This window comes from Panthera pardus, unplaced genomic scaffold (assembly GCF_024362965.1).
Source record: "Panthera pardus isolate Hobbes unplaced genomic scaffold, ASM2436296v1 HiC_scaffold_25, whole genome shotgun sequence".
In the NCBI taxonomy this organism is placed as follows: domain Eukaryota; kingdom Metazoa; phylum Chordata; class Mammalia; order Carnivora; family Felidae; genus Panthera; species Panthera pardus.
The window spans coordinates 57,175,959-57,196,069 of NW_026526821.1; the positions used below are offsets into that span (position 1 = coordinate 57,175,959).

At 40.7% G+C, this 20,111-nt stretch overlaps 1 protein-coding gene across 1 annotated transcript in view; it reads right to left on the bottom strand.

Moving 5' to 3' along the window:
* Positions 1-20,111, bottom strand: part of SLC9A4 (solute carrier family 9 member A4) — a 66,312-nt gene that overhangs the window by 16,440 nt on the left and 29,761 nt on the right. Inside the window, exons 3-8 of the mRNA XM_019428507.2 lie at positions 16,073-16,332; positions 14,671-14,888; positions 11,509-11,711; positions 10,811-10,897; positions 7,495-7,565; positions 3,131-3,292 (exon numbers count right to left, since the gene is read on the bottom strand). Of these exons, the coding sequence (XP_019284052.2) occupies positions 3,131-3,292; positions 7,495-7,565; positions 10,811-10,897; positions 11,509-11,711; positions 14,671-14,888; positions 16,073-16,332 (1,001 nt within the window). The remainder of the gene's footprint in view (positions 1-3,130; positions 3,293-7,494; positions 7,566-10,810; positions 10,898-11,508; positions 11,712-14,670; positions 14,889-16,072; positions 16,333-20,111) is intronic.

Sequence of the window (20,111 nt, forward strand, 5' to 3'; positions counted from 1 at the left end):
GATCACGACGGGGGCCAAAATCAGAGTCGGACGCTCAACCAACTGAGCCACCCAGGCACCCTTCTCTTAACTTTTCTAAATCAGATGCTATAATAATGTAAAAAGAGGCTTCAGTTCTAAACACAGCAATATAGATATGAACTCGTAGATGTTCTTATTCATGCCATAAAATGAATTCGTAAAAGATCAAATATTATCCCCTGATTCATTTGTAAGAACCCATTCTCTTGTGATAGCTTTACACGTGAAATCCATGAGAAACATGCTAAGGTGACTGGAGAATGTGCCCACTGATCAACTAATGGCACCTAACTGCTCTTCTCTAGTGTGGGTTCCTTGTGTCTTTGTAGAAAGGTCACAAAGATGGCCAACATTTAGAATGAGTGAAGAGTGGCACAGAAGAGGGCCCAGCTCTGCACAACACCATATTCCATTATGGAGGTGAAAATGGCACCATTATCGTCATCCCAGAATCTTTGGTATAAGAACGCAGAAATGCAAACCTATACCTATCAACGTGTGATCGATTCAAAAATCCTTAAACTACAATAAATTAATTTGTGTTTTTTTGCAAACGACATGTTAGAATTATTTGGGAGTTTTTAAGTATGATGTTTTGAAGTTGTACAGTTGTAGTTTGTTATGCCTATAAATGTATATACTTTAATATCTCTTTAATATTGACCACATAATTTTGAAAGCTTTGACACTTTCAAGAGGTTGAGCCTTTATCGTCTGATATTTCTAAAAGCTTACCACTCCTTGGTAAAATGAGGTGCCTTGTATTGAAGCCAACAATCCCAGTACATACTCTACCTATCCCATGGGGTTGTTGTGAGGGTCAAATAACATAATGCACGTAAAAGTAAGGGCATTTCGTAGAGTTAACACGATCTGCACAATGCTATTGACAGCTTCTGGTGGCGGTGTTCTCCTGAAGACTTTGCAAAGCTAAACCTCTTGTAGAACAATTGCTTCAACTTCTAAAGACACAAATGTATCTGCATTTTGTTGTTATCGTCTCATACAGAATAATAAAAAGTGAGCTGGGTACACACTTCTTTTTCCTATGATTGTACGAAGGTTTGTTTTTAAGAAATTGGCTGCTTTGATCTCAGGAGAGGAATTCCTTCTGCTTGATGTCGTCCAGATTTCTGATGAGATCAAATAAATGCGATTTAAATACAGTTTAACTTGCATTAAATATCAGTTAAAAGAATCTCCTCTCCTACCCTAGTTTACTAACTGGTTTGGGCTACAGGAGGAAAAAAAAAGTCTCTAACTTATAAGTCTCTCTTACTAATCTTGAATCAGTGTCTAAAAAATAAGTGACTCGACAGACAGGATCCCTCCCAATAAAGCTGGCTTGAAAACTGTCTTGAGGTTAGAAACAGGGGCAATTGCTTGCAACCAGTGCAGTGTAATACAGAGATTCAAAATACGGTTTAACACATGATAGATTGCATTTGAGATAAGTGCCCCTACATTCTTAGACCGAGAGCTCACATAACTAGTAAGCAAACCAACTGAGGAAGTTCCTAATGGTCTAAAGCACCTGAACTTATCCAGGCCTCCTGCAATGCATTAACTCCCATTAGAGCAAGCCAAATGCCTGGAGACCAGAGGGTCACCTCTTATACTCTCATAGCTTCCTAGATTTTATGATTATGTGTTTGTAAGGCCTTTAAAAGAAAAAAAGTTTATTTATTTGAGAGAGAGAGCAAGCACACTCGGGGGAGGGGCAGAGAGCAAGACGGACAGAGGACCCTACGCAAGGCTGCCAAGAGATGTCATGACCTGTGAAATCATGACCTGGGCCCAAATCAAGAATCGGACGCTTAACCAACTGAGCTACCCAGGTGGCCCAGACCTTTTTTTATTAATGCCATGACCCTGCTAGGGTATGAGCTCCATGACGTGTTTGTTTTACAGTCCCTGGCCCATAATAAGTGCCCAAGGAACAGGTTTGGGCCTAAGGTGACGCCAAAAATGTTCAGTCAAGTTAAGTAGGATTGAAATGCAATAATTTAGAAAACAAAGGTCAATGCAGAGAAGAAAAAAGCCACGATGAATTAAATATCAGCACTTTAAATAAAGACAGAATCAATATTCCTGATTTTTTCCTCTGCCTTAGGCTCTAACATGGCTCTGCATGGCATTGCCGATAAATATTTGTTAGCTCACTGCCGTTTTAATATCAGAAGTTTCCTTAAAGCAAGCCATGCAGTGGGCAGCACCGAAACCAACCAACCAACCACAAAAAGAGTCTCACTGAGAAATAAGGCAGAAAGCTTTCTGTTCATACCAAGATGCCCTCCAGGACGCTACTTTAGATTTTTTCCAGGCCATGGAAGAAAGGTGAGGGTGTTTGATTCATTAGCAAGTAAGGGATGTGAGATAACACTCAGGCATGAGTGAAAATTTTATTGCTACCTGTTCTTCACCTGCTTTTCAAACATGAAGATACAGTTGAAGCTCACGATCAAGTGACTTTACCTACAGAAGATGACAGAATGCAGGTGTTCCTTATCTTAAATATGTTGTGAGTAGTTTGCTCAATTCATAAACTGCTTCTTGGAAGAAACCTGGAGATCCTTGACGGGGTGGGGGAGGGTGGTAAATTTAAGTAGCCCACCAACCACCACACCTCCGGCTTCCACCACTCATCCCCGAATCCCAGCTAGCGTCACAAGGTGCTGACCAGGTCTCTCCTCATACGAGGATGGAAGAGAAATGACTTATGGGAGAAATGCATATAATTTTTACTATAGGATTAGCAGAATCGAAAGAACAGCGGCTAAAGGGTAGCAATTAATCAAAAAGAGAAAGAAAGAGTCTTGTAAACCATGCCATAATTCTGTAAGTTCACTTGCCCCTCCTTCCCAAAGGAAAGTGTCATACAACTGTCGCACACAACTTTTGCTAGAAAGTACTTTTCAAAAACTGGGTGACATAGGTTGAGCGTGGGCCAGAATACAAGCTGCCAAGACTCAGGTCATCCTTTTTTCACAACTCCTTTCTTTCAATTTCTGCCTCTCTGATCCTAGTGTTATCTCTCAGTTGAACAATGAATGTGTGCCCTTGGAATTCTGGCATGTAAAGTCCAGATCAAAGGGCATATAGAACTTACTGGCATGGTACGGAAAAGGCTGCGGTACTGAGGATCCCAGTTTCTACCATCTCAATAGCTTGCTTCATTTCCAGCTTCTTGTACAAAGAGACAATGCTTGATTTGGGCTGGTTCTTTCGGATTAGGATTTTCCGTAAATATCTGTGATCAAACTTCTTAAACCTAAAAACAAAGACCAACAGTTTGACAATCTTTGATCTCTGTATGTGTTATGGAAGTATATATTTTTCTTAAAACAGACTAACTGTATTCTGAACACGAGGACAGTGCTGAGAATTCAGTCTTTGGACACATTAAAAAAAATCATAGAATATATATATATATATATATATATATATATAATTTTTTTTTTTTAAGTAAAGGAAGAATAGCCTACTGGCCTGAATACATTGAAAATCAACTAAACAAAAGGAGGGGACAAGCTGCAATCAGGGCAGAAAAGTATGCATAAGTGGGGAGCGGGGGAGGCCCAGCCCAGCCCAGCTCCAATTGTAAAAGAAGAAATGAGGGGTTGAGGCTTTTGAACAAATGTTTCATTCTAATAGCCTCCTGACAGTGGCAGCTGCTCTTACAGTAATACTGGCCTATTCAACCAGAACCCAATAAATTTAAATGGCCCGGTAGTTACAGTAGTTTTGCCCATTATGCTGCAGATCATTTTGAATCCTGACAATTAAGGAGGGGCTGGGGGGAGACCCCACATCTATCCTGACAGTCTGAATGATGGAGAATCTGAATAGGCTAGGCGCTGATGGCCGCCGACTATTGTAGCAAACCTCTGGCTGGCCCATTAGACTGAGCTGCACGTATGCATATGGCGCCTTCAGAGTTGGCCATTTGTTTGGGGTAGACATTGTCAACACTTCCAATCATTTTACATTCAAAGAGTAATTTGTCTGCCTGTTTTATTTTCTGGAGGGGAACATAACTCCCTGAGCTGCTGGCTTATTATCTGGTGATTGGTTTCCTGGCCTGTGAGGCGGATGGATGCTTTATCACTCAAGTCTCCTCTGGGGTTACAGGCTGTGATACCTTATGATCTGTGTTTAGCTCGTGCCTGCTCTTGCTCCAAATGGGTCAAACCCTCAGCCTTCTTGTTTTCTCTCTTTCTTCACAAGAGGCTGTTGTTCCTATTTATTGCTCAATCTATCGACATTGCTCCCCACCCATCAGGACTTCTCTGACACTCTTCACACTGAGCTCACCTTGACTTTTACTGTTCAATGCTAGTTGGTGCTGTTGCCCTTGCCTTACTTGCCCCATGGCTTCTCCTGATGTGCCACGGGGTCATTTCCTCTGTGCCTTCCACTTCCTGATTCACACATGCTTCCCTTCCACCTCCCTAAAGACTTCTTCCAAATCTCCTCCTCTTCCTCACCTGCCCCAGAGGAACGGAAACTTCTCAGAGTCCTGTCCTCAGCTTCCCCTCTTCACACCCATGTTGTTACCTCACCTAGCTATTATTTAATTAAACATTCTTCTATAGTCTATGCATTTAACCATGGCATTGTTAGTCCCCTAGACTCGCTATCTGGAAATCTGAAAGTTATTCTTATTGCCTCTTTCCTAGCCCTCCTGGTTATATCCAGAGCCAGTCACCATTTCCACCTCAGAAATATTTCAGTGCTCTTTCTGCTAATTCCTCATCCTTATGATTCTGAAAGCTCTATGGTTCATTGAAATCAGAAGAGGTCCTAAAGCCAGACCTGAATTCAATCAAGGTTCCACTGTAGAATAGGTTAGTTGATCTCTTGGAGTTGGTTTCTTTATCTTCAAGGAGAAAAATAGTGCTAACGCAGGAGATTCAGGATGTCAGGTAAGATACCATATATGAAACAGATAGCACAGTACCTGAGGCTTATTTTATGCTTGCAAGATGAAACTCTTAGACATCCATGTGAACATCCCTTACAGGTCTCCTTCCCCACAGTATCTGTTTCAAACCCAGCTTCCATATCTCTGTTGTTGTTTGCCTCCCCAAAGCCAAGTATGGTCATGTTATTCTCGTATTTAAAAGCCTTTTGAGGTGCGCCTGGGTGGCTCAGTCGGTTAAGTGGCCGACTTCAGCTCAGGTCATGATCTCGCAGTCCGTGAGTTAGAGCCCCGCGTCAGGCTCTGTGCTGACCGCTCAGAGCCTGGAGCCTGTTTCGGATTCTGTGTCTCCCTCTCTCTCTGACCCTCCCCCGTTCATGCTCGCTCTCTCTCTGTCTCAAAAATAAATAAACTTAAAAAAAAAAAATAAAAGCCTTTTGATCTATTAAAGATCAAATAGAATTTTATAGGATTAATGGCTCTCTAGGACTCCTTAGCATTGTGCCACAGAAGCGTATCTCTGTCTTTCCAAGCTCTTGTCTTACCATGTTCCTTTCTCGGACTGTGTCCAAACCATGCTATGCTCTTTGTTGCCTTCACAATTGGAAATACTCTGCTGTTACTGCTATTGCTTGGCATTTTTTTCCATTCTTCTTTGCCTGTAGAACACCTCATTTATTTTCAAAATGCACTCTTGTTTCTGTATTATAGCAGTTCCGTGCATTTACCTCCGTTATAGTGTTTCTTATACAGATCATCAGTATTTGTTGGAGCTCTTTCTCTCTTTGTTCCCCCAGGATCCTGTCTACCAAATTGTGAGGATCTTGAGTGCATTGGGTGCATCTTACTGCTCTCAATATTTGCCTTGGTGTCTAGAAAATTTGGTACTGATTTGGCTAAATAGAATAATATTAAATGATTTTTCACTGGAAGAACTATAGGATTTAAACTTAAAAAATCCATGACCTAGGTTCTAGATTGGTGAACATTCCCATAACTTAAGTTCTATTTTAACACTAGGAGGACTGCTAAAACTATAGTTTTTATCTCATAAAGAAAGCCCACTCAGAATGCAAACTGGTGCAGCCACTGTGGAAAACAGCATGGAGGTTCCTTTAAAAGTTAAAAATAGAACTATGCTCTGATGGCAGAATTGCACTAAATAACCCCCAAAACACAAAAACACGAATTCAAAGGGATACATGCACCCCGGTTTATAGCAGCATTATTTGCAATAGTCAAACTATAGAAGCAGCCCCACTGTCTATCGAATGATGAATGGATAAAGATGTGGCATATATACGTGTATATATAATGGAATATTCGTCAGCCATAAAAAAGAAAGAAATCTTTCCATTTGAAACAACATCGATGGAGCTAGAGAGTATAATGCTAAGCGAAATAAAAAAGAGAAAGACAAATATCCTATGATTTCACTCATATGTGGAATTTAAGAAACAAAACAAATGAGCAAAGGAAAAAAAGAGAAAGAGAGACAAACCAAGAGACTCTTAACTATAGAGAACTAACAGATGGTTACCAGAGGGGTGGGGGGGGGATGGGCGAAATTGGTGATGGTCATTAAAGAGTATACTTGTTGTGATGAGCACAGGGTATTATTGTATGGAAGTGTTGAAATCACTATATTGTGCACCTGAAACTAATAATAACACTGTATGCTAACTAACTGGAATTAAAATTAAAAAGTAGATTAACCACACACACACACAATAAATAAATAAATAAATAAATAAATAAAATGTAAAAAGCCCACCCATAAGCTCCCAGTTTCTCATGTGGGTGCAACTACTCCTTGACAGCCAGAATTTTCAAGATCTCGTTTCTCTTGGAATCACCAACATTAATATGTTGGCAATCCTTAGAAAGAAGACATCTACCATTCGGTTAATTCAACCACTACTAACTCCTACGTTTGCTAAATAGCTATGTTTAACTTACAAACTCTTATCTTCCTTATCCTGAGTGAAATTCTCCTCGGGGCCACAGAAGAAATAGGCTGTAGACTAAATCCAGGGAGAGAATGTGTTCTGAAATGTGAGATGGTGGCAGAGGAGAGGGACATTTAATATTCTTACGGAATCATATGTGGAAAGGACCCTTGAAGGTCTTCCTCCACAACCTCCCTCCCCAGGGGAGGACTCTCCTTCCCAGGATCCTGATGATTCACCAAACTCCCTCTATAGCCTTATGAAGTCATGGTTGAGCTTCTCTTCTCACTGGGGAACTTCTTGTTTTAAATTTAGATTCAACTTGTCTCGTTTCAATCTGAAAGTTGTTCTCTAGTCTAGTTCTGACGCAGCCTCGGCTAAGTCAGCAGCCCCTTCCCCCTGAGCGCTCTCCTTTTTACAGGCTGGGCATTCCCAGTGCTCCCACCTGCCCCTTCTGTGCCACGGCTCCCAGGCCCTTCATATTCTTGGTCCTGTTCCTCTGGATTCTTTCTAGTCAACTGCTCAGTTTTCAGTGTAACGTTTTGAGGTTCCCCAGGCCACAAATAATCCTTCCTAAGTCAGCGAAACTGTCGGCCTCCTTACTTGTCTCTCACTTGGTAGTGGCTCCAGTGCCCACACACATCTTCAATTCCAGCTTTCAGGTGATCCATCAGCTGCCAAGCCAAATACAGGAAAATGATTGCTAGTGAAACGTTAACCCTAAAAGACACACAAGGAAAGCTAATACACTTCGGAAAACAAAGGAGGCTTTAATTTCCTGGAGTGTAGCCTCTTTTCTATCACCCCATTCATGTAACTGAAACTTATAGTGCCTTCCATCATAATTCAACTGAGTTTCAGGATTCACAGATCCCGTCGATAAGCTCCTTAATAATGTGCCTAACTTTCAATGAAAACAGGATACCTGCTATTTGCTTTGAATAATATTTTTCTAGAATGATTTAGAAAATGTCTCATTACTGAAATCACATGAATGTCATAACTAATTGTTCCTTTTAATTTCACCGCATTGTCAGTATCCAACTTATAGTTTCTGAAAATATAATTCTACAGATATCTTATAATAATAAAAATAATAATAATAATATATAACAACAAAATTTATCTATCTGCCTCATTTTTACCTGGTTATTTTGTCTCAGTATTTATATTTCACCATGCAAGCCAATTGTACTAAATTTGCTTTACCCAAATTGCTTATAGGAATTTCATAAAAAAACGATAATCTCTTCAAAACTTATGAATTAGTCTTTATAATTTAAATTTGCAATCAATGAAATTTATGCTGACTTCTAAAATTTGTTTTGCAAAGTACATTAAAATACTAAATTAATTCTGAAATACTTAATTGATGTATTCTCAACCAATAATTGTAACTTTATTTGAGAAAAAATAAGAAAAGAGGGAATATCTATGTTCTATTGTCTTAGGTATACTATTTAATTTCTAAAAATAACGAACAGAGGGGATAAAGACAGAAACAAAAATCCTCAATCAAGTTAAATCATTTCTTATTTTAGAACAAACTCACTCCCTATCCCTTCTGTCGAGTATTTTCAAATGGTCTTGAAAATTTTGGGTTTAGATTTGGATGACTTTGGCCATAAAATTCAGGGCTGATTTTGAAAGGCTTCATCAGTTTCTCCAGCATTAGAACCATGAACTTTCAGGGATAAAAGAAACCTAAAGATTATCTGGGTCAATAATCCCCTAAAAGCCTGAATCTCCTTTCAGCAGCTATGCCAAGCGTTCCCAGTCATTGTTTGTACACATCCATTTCACCTTTGGGTACGCCATAGCTATTTCCAGAATGCTCTTCATTAACTGAGCTGAAGTCTCTTTCCTTCTGTCTTCCATGTATTCGCTCTCATTTTTATTCCCTGGAGCCATACAAAATGGCATCCCTCCAACAGTGTGTTGAACTTAAACCAACAGGTAGAAGCCATGCCCAACTTCATTTTCATCTTTGTCAGGGTTGAATGTTTTCACTGAAAACTGCCACTAGGCTGTTCCTGCAGAAGTAGTAGAAGCCTTTACCCTTTCGTAATTAAAAATTCCGAAAGAGCAGAGGATCCCATATTCCATTGGAACAATTATTTCAGAAGTACATAGGACAATTCATAATATTAGTCACCATGATAGTTTTTTGAGGTGTCACTTTGGCAAGGCTTGTCCCCAAGTATTATTAACAGTAATCTAGATGTTGGTGTAACAATATTTAGTAGATATGATTAAAGTCCATAATCAGTTATCTAAAAATGAGGAAAACTATCCTAGATGATCTGGGTGGGTCTAATTTGCTCAGTTATAAGGCCTGAAGAGTAGAGCTGAAGCTTCTCCGATAAAGAACAGTCACAACTTCATAGCAGTTGTGGCTCATGCCTGAGAGTTCTGGTCTACCCTCCTTGAAGGCTTGTCCTACAGATTCTGGACTTGCTTAGTGAGCCAATTCCTTACAACAAAGCTCTTAACATCTATATCTATATCTATATCTATATCTATATCTATATCTATATGTGTATGTATATTGATATCTATATCTATATAATCTATCTACATCTACATGTATGTGTATATGTATATGTATATGTATATGTATATGTATATCTATATCTATATCTATATCTATATCCATATCCATATCTATCTCCTACTGGTTTTGCTTCCCTGTTGAACCCGGACAGAAACACTGCTAACTTGGACAAAAAGGGACAGAGAAAAGACAAAATGAAAGGGGATGGTTGGACCCCAACATTCTGCAGGCAAGAAACAAGCTGATCAAAGGAATGAGCTAAAAACATAGGCTATAGGTTATAGGGTGGAAGCTGAGAACCCAAAGAGTAGAACCCAGATTGGACTTCTAATCTGGTGGAACAGAGGTTGTTCCTAGCCCTTGAAACCAAGTGGACTTAGAAATTTGGATATGAATCCTTTTTCCCTTTAATTTCCCCTTTTTTTTGAAAAGGAATATCTATAACCATTACCCTGTGAGTGCTCAACCAGTGTATTTTGGGAGCAGACAACTTGTTTCTCGAGTTCCACAGGTTTGGCATTAAAGAGGAGCTGTGCTTCCAGATGGATTATACCCAGAGGTTCACTCCTCTTCCCTCATTTAGATGACCGGGATGCTGAGATTTGGGGCTTTTGAACTGATAAAATTTAGATGAGATTGTGGCCTTTGAATTGACACTATAATGGGTTGAGACTTTGGGGATGTCAGGATAGAGTTCATGTATTTTGCATGTGGAATAGATGTGAATCTTTGAGGGGCAGCAGGTGTGATAGGCAGAATAATGGTTCCCAAAGATGTCCATGTTCTAATCCCCAGAACCTGTGAATATGTTAGTTTATATGCAAAGAAAAATTAAGATAGTAGGTGGATTAAGGGTTGCTAACCTTAAGACAGAAAGAATATCCTAAATTATCCACATGGGCCTAATATAATCATAAAGGTCTTTAATGTGGGCATGGAAGGCAGAAAAGTCAGTATCAGAGTGATGCAGCATGAGAAAAGACCTGACCGGCCATTGCTAGCTTTGAAGATGGAAGGAGTCCATGAACCAAGGAATGCTAGAAGCCTCTAGAAGCTGGAAGATGCAAGAAAACAGATTCTTGCCTAGGACCTCCAGAAAGACATGCAGCCCTGCAACATCTTGATTTTAGCCTACTGAGACCATTTTGAACTTGTGATCTCCAGAACTATAATAACTTTGTGGGGTTTTTTTAAGCCACTAAATTTATGGTAATTTCCTACAGCAGCAATCAGAAACTAGCACAAGCAAGGAAAGAGGCTATGTTCAGTGACATGGACACAACACTGCACCAAAGGTCTAGATTACTCCTACCAGTGGCAAAGGAAAATATCCTATTAAGTTGCTAATTATGATAGAAAACTTACGCGAATATGAAGCTCTTCGTTGATGGATTCTTTTTTATTGGTCTTTTTAACATCCAGGTACCTGACCAGTGGCCCAATTGTAATTCCCTAGATCACAAATGGCAAAATAAACAATATTATTGTAGTGAAGATTCTCGTTAAAGAGAGCAAATCTATTAGCAAAACTATTAGAGCTTCTAATGTTCATATCTTTGTTTTGTACTACCTGCTACTAGACAAATGCTCTACTGTTTACTTTAATTCTTATTTAATTAGTTCTGATTTAATTTTTTTCAATGAAGCAATGAAAAAAAGCAATGAAAATGGACATTGCTTTAAAACAGGAATTTAGTGCCATCCCTTAAAATAACTTCTCGCTAGTTTACTCCAGAGATATCTCCACCTAAAACAAAAACTTGTACTATCTAGTACTAATTGGAATCTTGTTTTCAGCAAAACACAGTAGAATGACTACCATTTGCCCGTTACCCAGGAATATTTTGATTAATATGTTTTATTGATTAAAAAGAAACATATTTTAGAGGTTAAAAGATGAACAAACATGATCTAGAAATATTTAAGAATTTAGCTGGAGTAATTGAGCACATGGTGAAAAATTAGAGTGTCCCTTTTTTGGGACACTATACTATTACTATACTAATTTAATGCATAATCCTGAAAGAACCTACTTATTTCAAATATGAAAGAAGTCTACCAACCTGAATAAATACAGTAAAATATATAACTACAAGAGTAGCAGTGACAAACATTTTCTTCCTAGGAAAAAGAGACAGAGGCAGCAAAAATGCAAGTGAAAAACTTCCAGCTCCTCGGACACCACTGTAGAAAATTATGCACTGGTCCTTGATGGAGAAGGGGAAAGTCCGAAACTGGTTACTGACATAGAAGAGAGCAAATACGCCTAGAAAGGGAGAAATATATATTAGAGCAGAAGGTTATGAATACGTAGATATTCAGTACTAGGGAACCCAAGTTTTGCGCGTGCGCCCACAAAACAAGGCAACCTAATTCCATCATACCCATGACTGTCCATCCCAAACAGAATATCTTACAAAAGTTTTCACTTTTTGAGTAGTTGTGAACAATAGTGCTTCAGATTGTTACTTTCCTACCTTGTGTGTGTGTGTGTGTGTGTGTGTGTGTGTGTGTGTGTGTGTTTAACGAAATAAAATCTTGATACTTTCTCATATAAGAAATATGATATATTTTCTAATCTATACTCATAGCTTTTGCTCTGCCTTTCAAAACTAGGTAAAGCAAGGGTATTGCTTTGGGGACAGAAACATTTTTATCATCTCGTGTTCTCAATGAGTAACCAAAGGAGGTGTATAATTTTAAACATAAGAGGACTCTCTTAGTGATTGTGGTCTCTTCCGGGGTAAGCAAAACTTTTGTGGTTGGTTTGGTTCTTCCTGAGGTTCAGTGCAAACAAGAAAGTTGGCAAGGGCTTAAAGGGGGGTTCTTACTGTCATTAAGTGGAAGGTGGAGGATGGCAGAGCTTGTTTAAAACACAGAGGTGTTTTCTACCACACTGACTTTCCATCCCCTTGTGGCCACATGTCCTAGCTTACCACCAACACAGTGCTTCCTGGTGGGAAAGGTCCCTTCACTAAAGCTCTGGCTAAAGAGGAGGTTTTACTGTGGAACAAAGCTCTCGGTATCCTCCCATGACTTCTAATCACACATGCCTCACAGCAAGCAAAACTTTTTGAATTTTTTTAAAAAATTCATTTATTATTTGAGAGAGAGAATGAGCAGGGGAAGGGCTGGGGCAGGGGCGAAGGGGAGAGAGAGAGAATCCCAAGCAGCCTCCTTGCTGTCAGCATGGAGCCCAACAGGGGCTCAATCTCACGAACCCTGAGATCATGACCAGAGCCGAAATCAAGAGTCAGACGCTTAAGTGACTGAGCCACCCAGGTGCCCCACAGCAAGCAACCTGTGATACCAAGCACATGGACAGTGTGAGAGACAGTAGAATTTAACATCTTTCACTGTGTTTTGTTTGTCCGGGCTCCTCCACAGACTTACTAGTCATGTGACCTTGGCTAAGGTTCTTATCTTTTGATGTGCTGAGTCTCTTTATCTGCTCAATGGAGGTAATGGTAGTATTCCTCTCAGAAGATAGATGGAAGATTTAGATAAATTTACTATCTATAAACCATAGAAAACAGGGACTTACAATGTTATAAGCCTTCCTGAGTGTGAACTACTATTAGCCACAAGGAGTCAGGCTGGGATGCTGGGAGGGGAAACTAGGTTCTGACAGCTGGCTTTGTCCCTCACTATGTCATGGCCAAGTCAGCCATTCTCTCGATGACTCTTCCACCAGCTAGAACATGAAGGAATTGGGTTGGATTGTCACCAAAGGCCAACAATATTGAGGTATCCATAATATTAACATTCTCTCAGATGGTTTATATTCCTGTAGGCTGGGCTGAAGCTTGGTGGTGTTACTTCTCTTGACATTAGAGAGTATTAGAGTATTAGAACTGAAGGGAACTCAAGAAATTTGTTCATGCCTACCATTTTGTGGCTGAGGAGGAAGATTTGGAGCAGTTAAGTCCATCCAAGGTCAAATAGCTAGTTAGTAACAGTGCCATGATTTGATTTGAAATTATAAGTTTACCTAATTACATAACATAGTTTTCTTAATTCTTTCTCCCCTGGCACCCTAACAGGCATATATATTCAGAGTAAGTTTTATGACTATTTTAATATTTCTGCATTCTTGTTATTCTTTCCTAGATTCTAAAACCCACTTGGGATTAATTTAAAATTGATATGTCCAAGGTAAGTTCTCAGTCATTTCCCATAATTTATCTTTCATTATAATTGGTTTGAAAATGTTAGTCAAAGTCAATTAAGAAAATGCTTCAAATCCTGGTCAAAATCATTTTAAAATCAAACTGCTTCTAATCAAAAGGCAGCACATATAATGTGGTCCCGTACTTAATGTTCTTGCTAGCCCCAGAAACATGAATGTTCAAGGTAAATAAGTAGCCTTTGGTCAAGATATCTCATTTTGGGGGGTACCTGGGTGGCTCAGTTGGTTAAGCATCTCATTTTGGCTCAGGTCATTATCTCACGGGTGGTGAGTTCGAGCCCCACATCACGCTCCACACTGACAGCACAGAGACTGCTTGGGATTCTCTCCCTCCCCCTTTTTCTCTGCCTCTCCCCACTCATGCTTTCTTTCTCTCTCAAAATAAATAAATAAACTTAAAAAAAAGATATCTCATTTTTTAAAATTAGGCATATTTCATAGGGGTGATGCCAGTTACATGATAGAGTTGCCTTCATTAGTTAAAGTAAGCACTTTTAAAAATAAAGATTTACTTTCTGATCCTTGCGTTTTTCTACATCAAACACAACCTTCAACCAAAACCACGTGTATTATTTAGAGGAATGTTTCCTAACAGTACCTGCCTTCCATAAAATATACTTAGTGAGATCTCACTTTTCCTGTAATAAAAGTGTAAATGCTCACAGTTTATAATCTATATCTGATTGAAGGTGCAAGAGGGGAAAATTGACAAAGCAGTGAAGAGCAAGGGAGAAATTCTTTGGGTTATATTTAAACGTGTAGATGCGAAAGTTCTCTCCTCAAATAAGCAAGAAAAACAAACTCCTTGCTCCAGCCTTGCTGCAGTGCACAACCTTATCAGCCACTAATTGCTCTAAACTGATTGAGGGAGCAAACAGACACCATTCCAGGTCCCTACAAGGTGCCTATACTCCCTTAACCAGTAAAACCAGTTCGCTTCACCTCACTCCTTAGGCCATTACACTGCATAAAGGAAGAAGAGAAATAAACAAAAAGCAGCAGGCAGGAGCCCCTTGGGGGCCCTACTGCCTCTTACTAATGGCTCTCCAGATCTGGCAGAAGACCAGGGTGAAACAGATGAAGGCCCAGTTCCATTCGTGGTTCTTTCCAACGGTGGATACGCCCATGAAGATGAAGATCAGGGTCTCGCTGACGCTGCTCAGCATCTTCATGAAATACTTGATGGTCGTGTAGGACGTCTGAGACACGTTTTCCTCTACATACTTCTTCATTGTTACCGCGCAGGCCGTGATCCTGCAGAAGGAGCAGAGTCTTAGGAGGAGCCACAAGATTTTGCCCCTCCACGAATAACTCCCTATTGGTAATGCCACAGATACACTCTTCCCGTTTTTACCCAGAGAAAGCATCTTCTCCATTCCCCTTTCTGGGTGCATTTTCCCAATGGGGTTTTCTTTCTTACTCTTCTCCCTCCCCAAGGGGCTTGCACCAGTGGAGGGTGTTGGGGAAGGTGAAGTGAAGGGCGTGGCACGACTTCCTCACAAGAACACAGCATCAACCATGCACCAACCCGAAGCAGAACTGTTTCTGGTATAAGAAATGATCCAGCGAGGCTTTCGTTTCCTCCACCTGAGCAACGTTTCTTACAAGAATTTAATGAGAAATTTTTCATTTAAAATGTTTTTGTTCTAGAGCCACTAAGAAGTCCGGGGTGGGTGGCAGTTGGGGGCGGGAGAGGAGATACAACTTTGCCTTGTCTAAGTAGTAGGTGGGACAATAGTGAATCTAGATTTTACACTATTATATTTAATTAAAATAGATATTTCTATACAATAAAATTAAATATTTCTGCCTGAGTAGCTGGGTATGAGGATAATGCCATAGAGAAAACAACATGACCAGATATGGTGAGCCAAGTTAAGAAGCCTCATTCCGAGATCTATGGAAGGATAAACATTTACAAATATTTTCATTAGGAAAAAGAAATCTGGACTTCTGGTCTTATCCCATCTACCTAGTTTCATTCCACACTGATAAGTCCTGGAGCTGTGGTGTGATTTAAGGGAAATAGCAGAAGGCAGAGCTCAGGAATGACAGTCCTTCATGGCATGCTTCCCTCTACCCTTTAAAATAATGAATTTTTCAAGAAAAAAAAAAAAGAACTATTGAAATAAGACTTTAACCTTGAACTTCTAGTTCTTCCCTGGATCAGCTCTTCTGAGCCTTTGAAATTGACCTTATAATTGCCATGCTCTGCTATGCTAAGGTAATTCAGGAAAAGAGCAAGTACAAATGCTCAGAGAACATATTTGTTTGGCAAAGGACCTGAATCCGATTGTACAAAAGCTAAAAAAGCCTGAATCCAGCAATACCTTTAAGGATTGGTGCCCAAAGCCCTGCCTTTTCAGATGCAAGTGCACACAATGTGGTCCTAAATTCTCTTTTATTGCTGTGAGAGTTGGTCCTTGGTTTATACTCACGCCAGGATGCCAGAGAGGTAGAGTGTCTCGGCGGCTAAGTAAGACAGGTAGCTGAACATGAAGACGATGAGTGGTTCGATTGCAGAGATATTCTGAGTGAAACGTGTGATAAACGCAGAAATGAACCCAAAAATGACGCCAAAAAAGACGCCCCCAACCCCCACAATAACGAATCGGGCACATCCAGCCAAAATGTCGACGGGCTCAATGTCTTCAAATTTATGCATCTTTGTGAAGGCAATTAATATATTGTATAAGACCTAGGCAAAAAGAAAATTAAAGAAAAGAAACAAATTAGAAATGAGAAATACTTGACACAGATTCTTAACTTCATGTCTACTTAAATAACACATAGCAATGAGTTACACAGCCATGAATATCAACAGGGCTAATATCTAACTTTTAAATGTATTCCAAATAATTTAAATGTATTCGGTGACACTGGATAATTGTCTAACACAGCTTTCAATCACTGAACACCCACTCTGTGCCAGTCTCTTCGCTCAACCTCTGTGTCAGTTACCAGTTTATTCCCTCCCCGCTCCGAGGGCACCTTTCTATACGGGCTCTGTTACAAACAATGGAATTCCTTCAGCAAAATTTCTTTCTCCTTTCAAGAGAGCACCATGTCACAGGTTTCTCAGTAGAGGGCGCTGAAGGGACCCTGCGGGAGGTAGGAGCTTCCAGCAACTTCCGGTGGGAGGGGCAAGAGTCCAGTCATGTGACTGGGAGGACTTCCTGTGGGTCCTGTGGGGGCCAAAGGGCATGGAAGCGGTTCCTCTGTCATCTTACACCGCTGGCTGAAGACAATCTGGCTTGGCCCTCTTGCGGCATGGCTGTGGTCACGGGTTCGTGTGAGCAGCCCTCTGTCTGTAAACCCTCTCCTGGACCCCTGTCCACACAGCCTGCTCCTCTGACCTCCCTGTGCCCCGGCCTGAGCCCAGCTTGCACTGCATGCCGTGCGCCACCCACTGCTGATGCCTGCTCCCTGCCTGCCCTCCTGATGGTGACTTGTTGTTTGCCCAGCAGCTCCATACCACCTCCTCTGGCGAAACCAGCCAGCTTCTCTGCTGCCCAGTGGCCCATCCACACCTTCCCCGGTGAGAACTGAACCCCTTCCGAGTCTGTCCTTCTTTAGGGGAGCCATCCCTCAGTCCTAGCATGCCAGGGAGCATCCCCTTATATCTTACAGCTATTCCTTTATTAGCGTTAACATGTTGATATTAAAATCTCTGTTTAACCTACTGTGTGGTTTCTATTTCTCAGTCAGGCCTCACCTGCTACACTTTCCGTACATGGCGTCTCACTGAATCCTCCAAAGGACTTGAGCCCCCATGTGATACACGCTTCCAATTTGCCTGTTAGGTCTCTACTCACGTCAACACTTATTTGAAATTACAGTGATCTAGGGATCACTAATTCATGTACTTGACAGCCCAGAAGTTAGACTGAGCTTCTGAAAAGAGGCAGCTGCCACACAGTTAATGAGACACACAGAACAGGTAAAGTAAGATCTCTGCAGAAAACGAAGGCCTTTGAGACTATCAGGCCCTGAAGAGTCCTGATAAACCATAGCACCTACCTATACTAGAAAAAAAAAAAAAAAAAAAAAAAAAAAAAAAATATATATATATATATATATATATATATATATCAGAGCAGGAGCAGAAGCTATAACTCAAGGAAACAGGGTCAGTGATTATATTCTGTGTGCAGAATCACAGGAGTGGGCAGTCCCTCAGGCTATATCCCATTCATTTCCCCAGCTCACACTCTGTTCTTGCCTGACTTCTGGAATGATCCCCCACTCTGCAAATTGCAAGACTTGCCCAAGCCTGTGCCTTCCGCTTCACTCTGACCTGTCCATCCCCCCAGTTGGTCTTGGTCTGTCCTTACTGAAACACTCAGTGTCCTTCAAGGTTCCCCGACAGCTTTTGTATTCTGGCTTTGGCTTCACCCACAGGGCTTACCAGAACTCCTGGCTGCTTTGTGTACACGCTGACCCCCTGCCCATGGTCTTCAATCTGCCGTTCCTTCCCCAGCCCTTTTCCCAGTCCCGGCCCTTCCAGGTCTGCTTTGCCCCCCACCCCAGTGACATCACTTTTATGATAAAAGATTGTTGTTATCTGACAGAGATGGGCAATGAAGAAGCCTAGGCTGGCTTCTTGTTAGGTTCACAATCATAAACCATCAAGGTATATTTAAAGCAAAGCCCCATTTCATCTTATTTGCATTTTTTTTTTCTAAGGAGTGCCTCACATTTGTTTGAGTGAGGTCATTCTCCTGTAGCAGAAACAGAACGAGCGGCTGGACTATAATGAGTATCTCTGTCCATGGGCACCCTAGGGTCACCATGTAAACTGTTAATACATTTCGTTGTCCATTTCTGTGTGGAGATAAAACATCTTATCCAGATTTACTTGATGGTATATGTCAATTATATCTCAATAAAGTTGGAAGGAGAAAGAAAAAAAAATGGGATCGACAAACAGGTTTTTTTTAATTTTTTTTTTTTTAACGTTTATTTATTTTTGAGAGAGAGAGAGACAGAGCATGAACAGGGGAGGGGCAGAGAGAGAGGGAGACACAGAAGCTGAAACAGGCTCCAGGCTTTGAGCTGTCAGCCCAGAGCCTGACGCGGGGCTCAAACTCACCGACCGTGAGCTCATGACCTGAGCTGAAGTCGGATGCTTAACCGACCACGCCACCCAGGCACCCCGACAAACAGGTTTTAAATTTCGGTTGATATATCTGAAAACTTTTGCAGCAGAATTGTTTAAAAATGTGTGGCCTGTGGGGCACCTGGGTGGCTCAGTCGGTTAAGCATCCGACTCAGTTTTTGGCTCAGGTCATGATTTCACGGTTCGTGAGTTTCGGCCCTGAGTCGGGCTCTGCAATGGCAGCACAGAGCCTGCTTGGGATTCTCTCTCTCTCCCTCTTTCTCTGCCCCTCCCCTGTTTGCATACATGCTCTCTCTTTCAAAATGGTGTAGACACTATTCTTCTCTGGAGTCCAGTTGTTAACAAGTAATTTCTTCTACTTTTATACTTAAGTCTATTTCTTGAGATAAGAGGTAGGAGTTGGGGCAGGAGCCAGTGACACCTGGGGGAGGGTGGGTCCTTATGCCCATATCATGTCCTTTCCTGGCAGTGTATAAAATGTACCATTGTACTACATCTCTGAATGATGAATTGGTGTTCTTTATCTAAGAAGAGTTTAATTATTCCATTCTTTCAAGTTTTACATATTTAGCTGATTACTGCTATAACTATGGGCATTCCACAGAACACCACACAACTTGCTTATGCTGTGACCAGTACTTAAATACTGTTCTCTGGATGCTGCCCATCCCCCCTTCCAGGTCCCCTCTCCTGGCAAAAAAAAACCACACACAGGGTGCACCTCATTGGGCCAAGCATGGAGAGATTCCTTCCTACAATGATACCTCAGATCTTGCTCCCTGCCTACTTCTCTTGGAAAACCATTCCATTCTTCCTTAACCTGGTTTGGATCCTTGGGTGCCAAATATAGCTGTTCACTGGGAAAATGCTCTTGTCTGGCCCTCCTTTTTCCCTACAGAATCTCTGGACTTGAATTTCCTTTCTGAACCACAGACTGTATATTACCTTCTTTAAGATAAAAGGGTTTTGCTACAAGATATTGCAGGAGTGGTGACTTTTCACATTTAGTCTTTGTATACTAAGTTATGAAGAAGGAGAGTTAAACAGAAAAAAATCAATTCAAAAGATAATAAACGGAAAAAACCCACAAGTAGTTCTCTGTTTTTTCTGGAAATTTGTGAGTTGAAAGCTGAAAGTCATTTGTTGTTTTGGGGTTTTCCTAATAATGGGTCTTAAAATATGATGGTACTTCTGTGTATAAGGAATTCTCATGCACTCTGCCATTTTACAGCCTCCAATTTTGTTCCATTTAATCTTCCCTTAAAGATCCTTTTGGACCTTTTTTTTTTTTTTTGACTCTTTTATACTGCCCTGATGTTACGGAAATGACAATGGGTTGTGTGGTTTCCTGTTCCTGC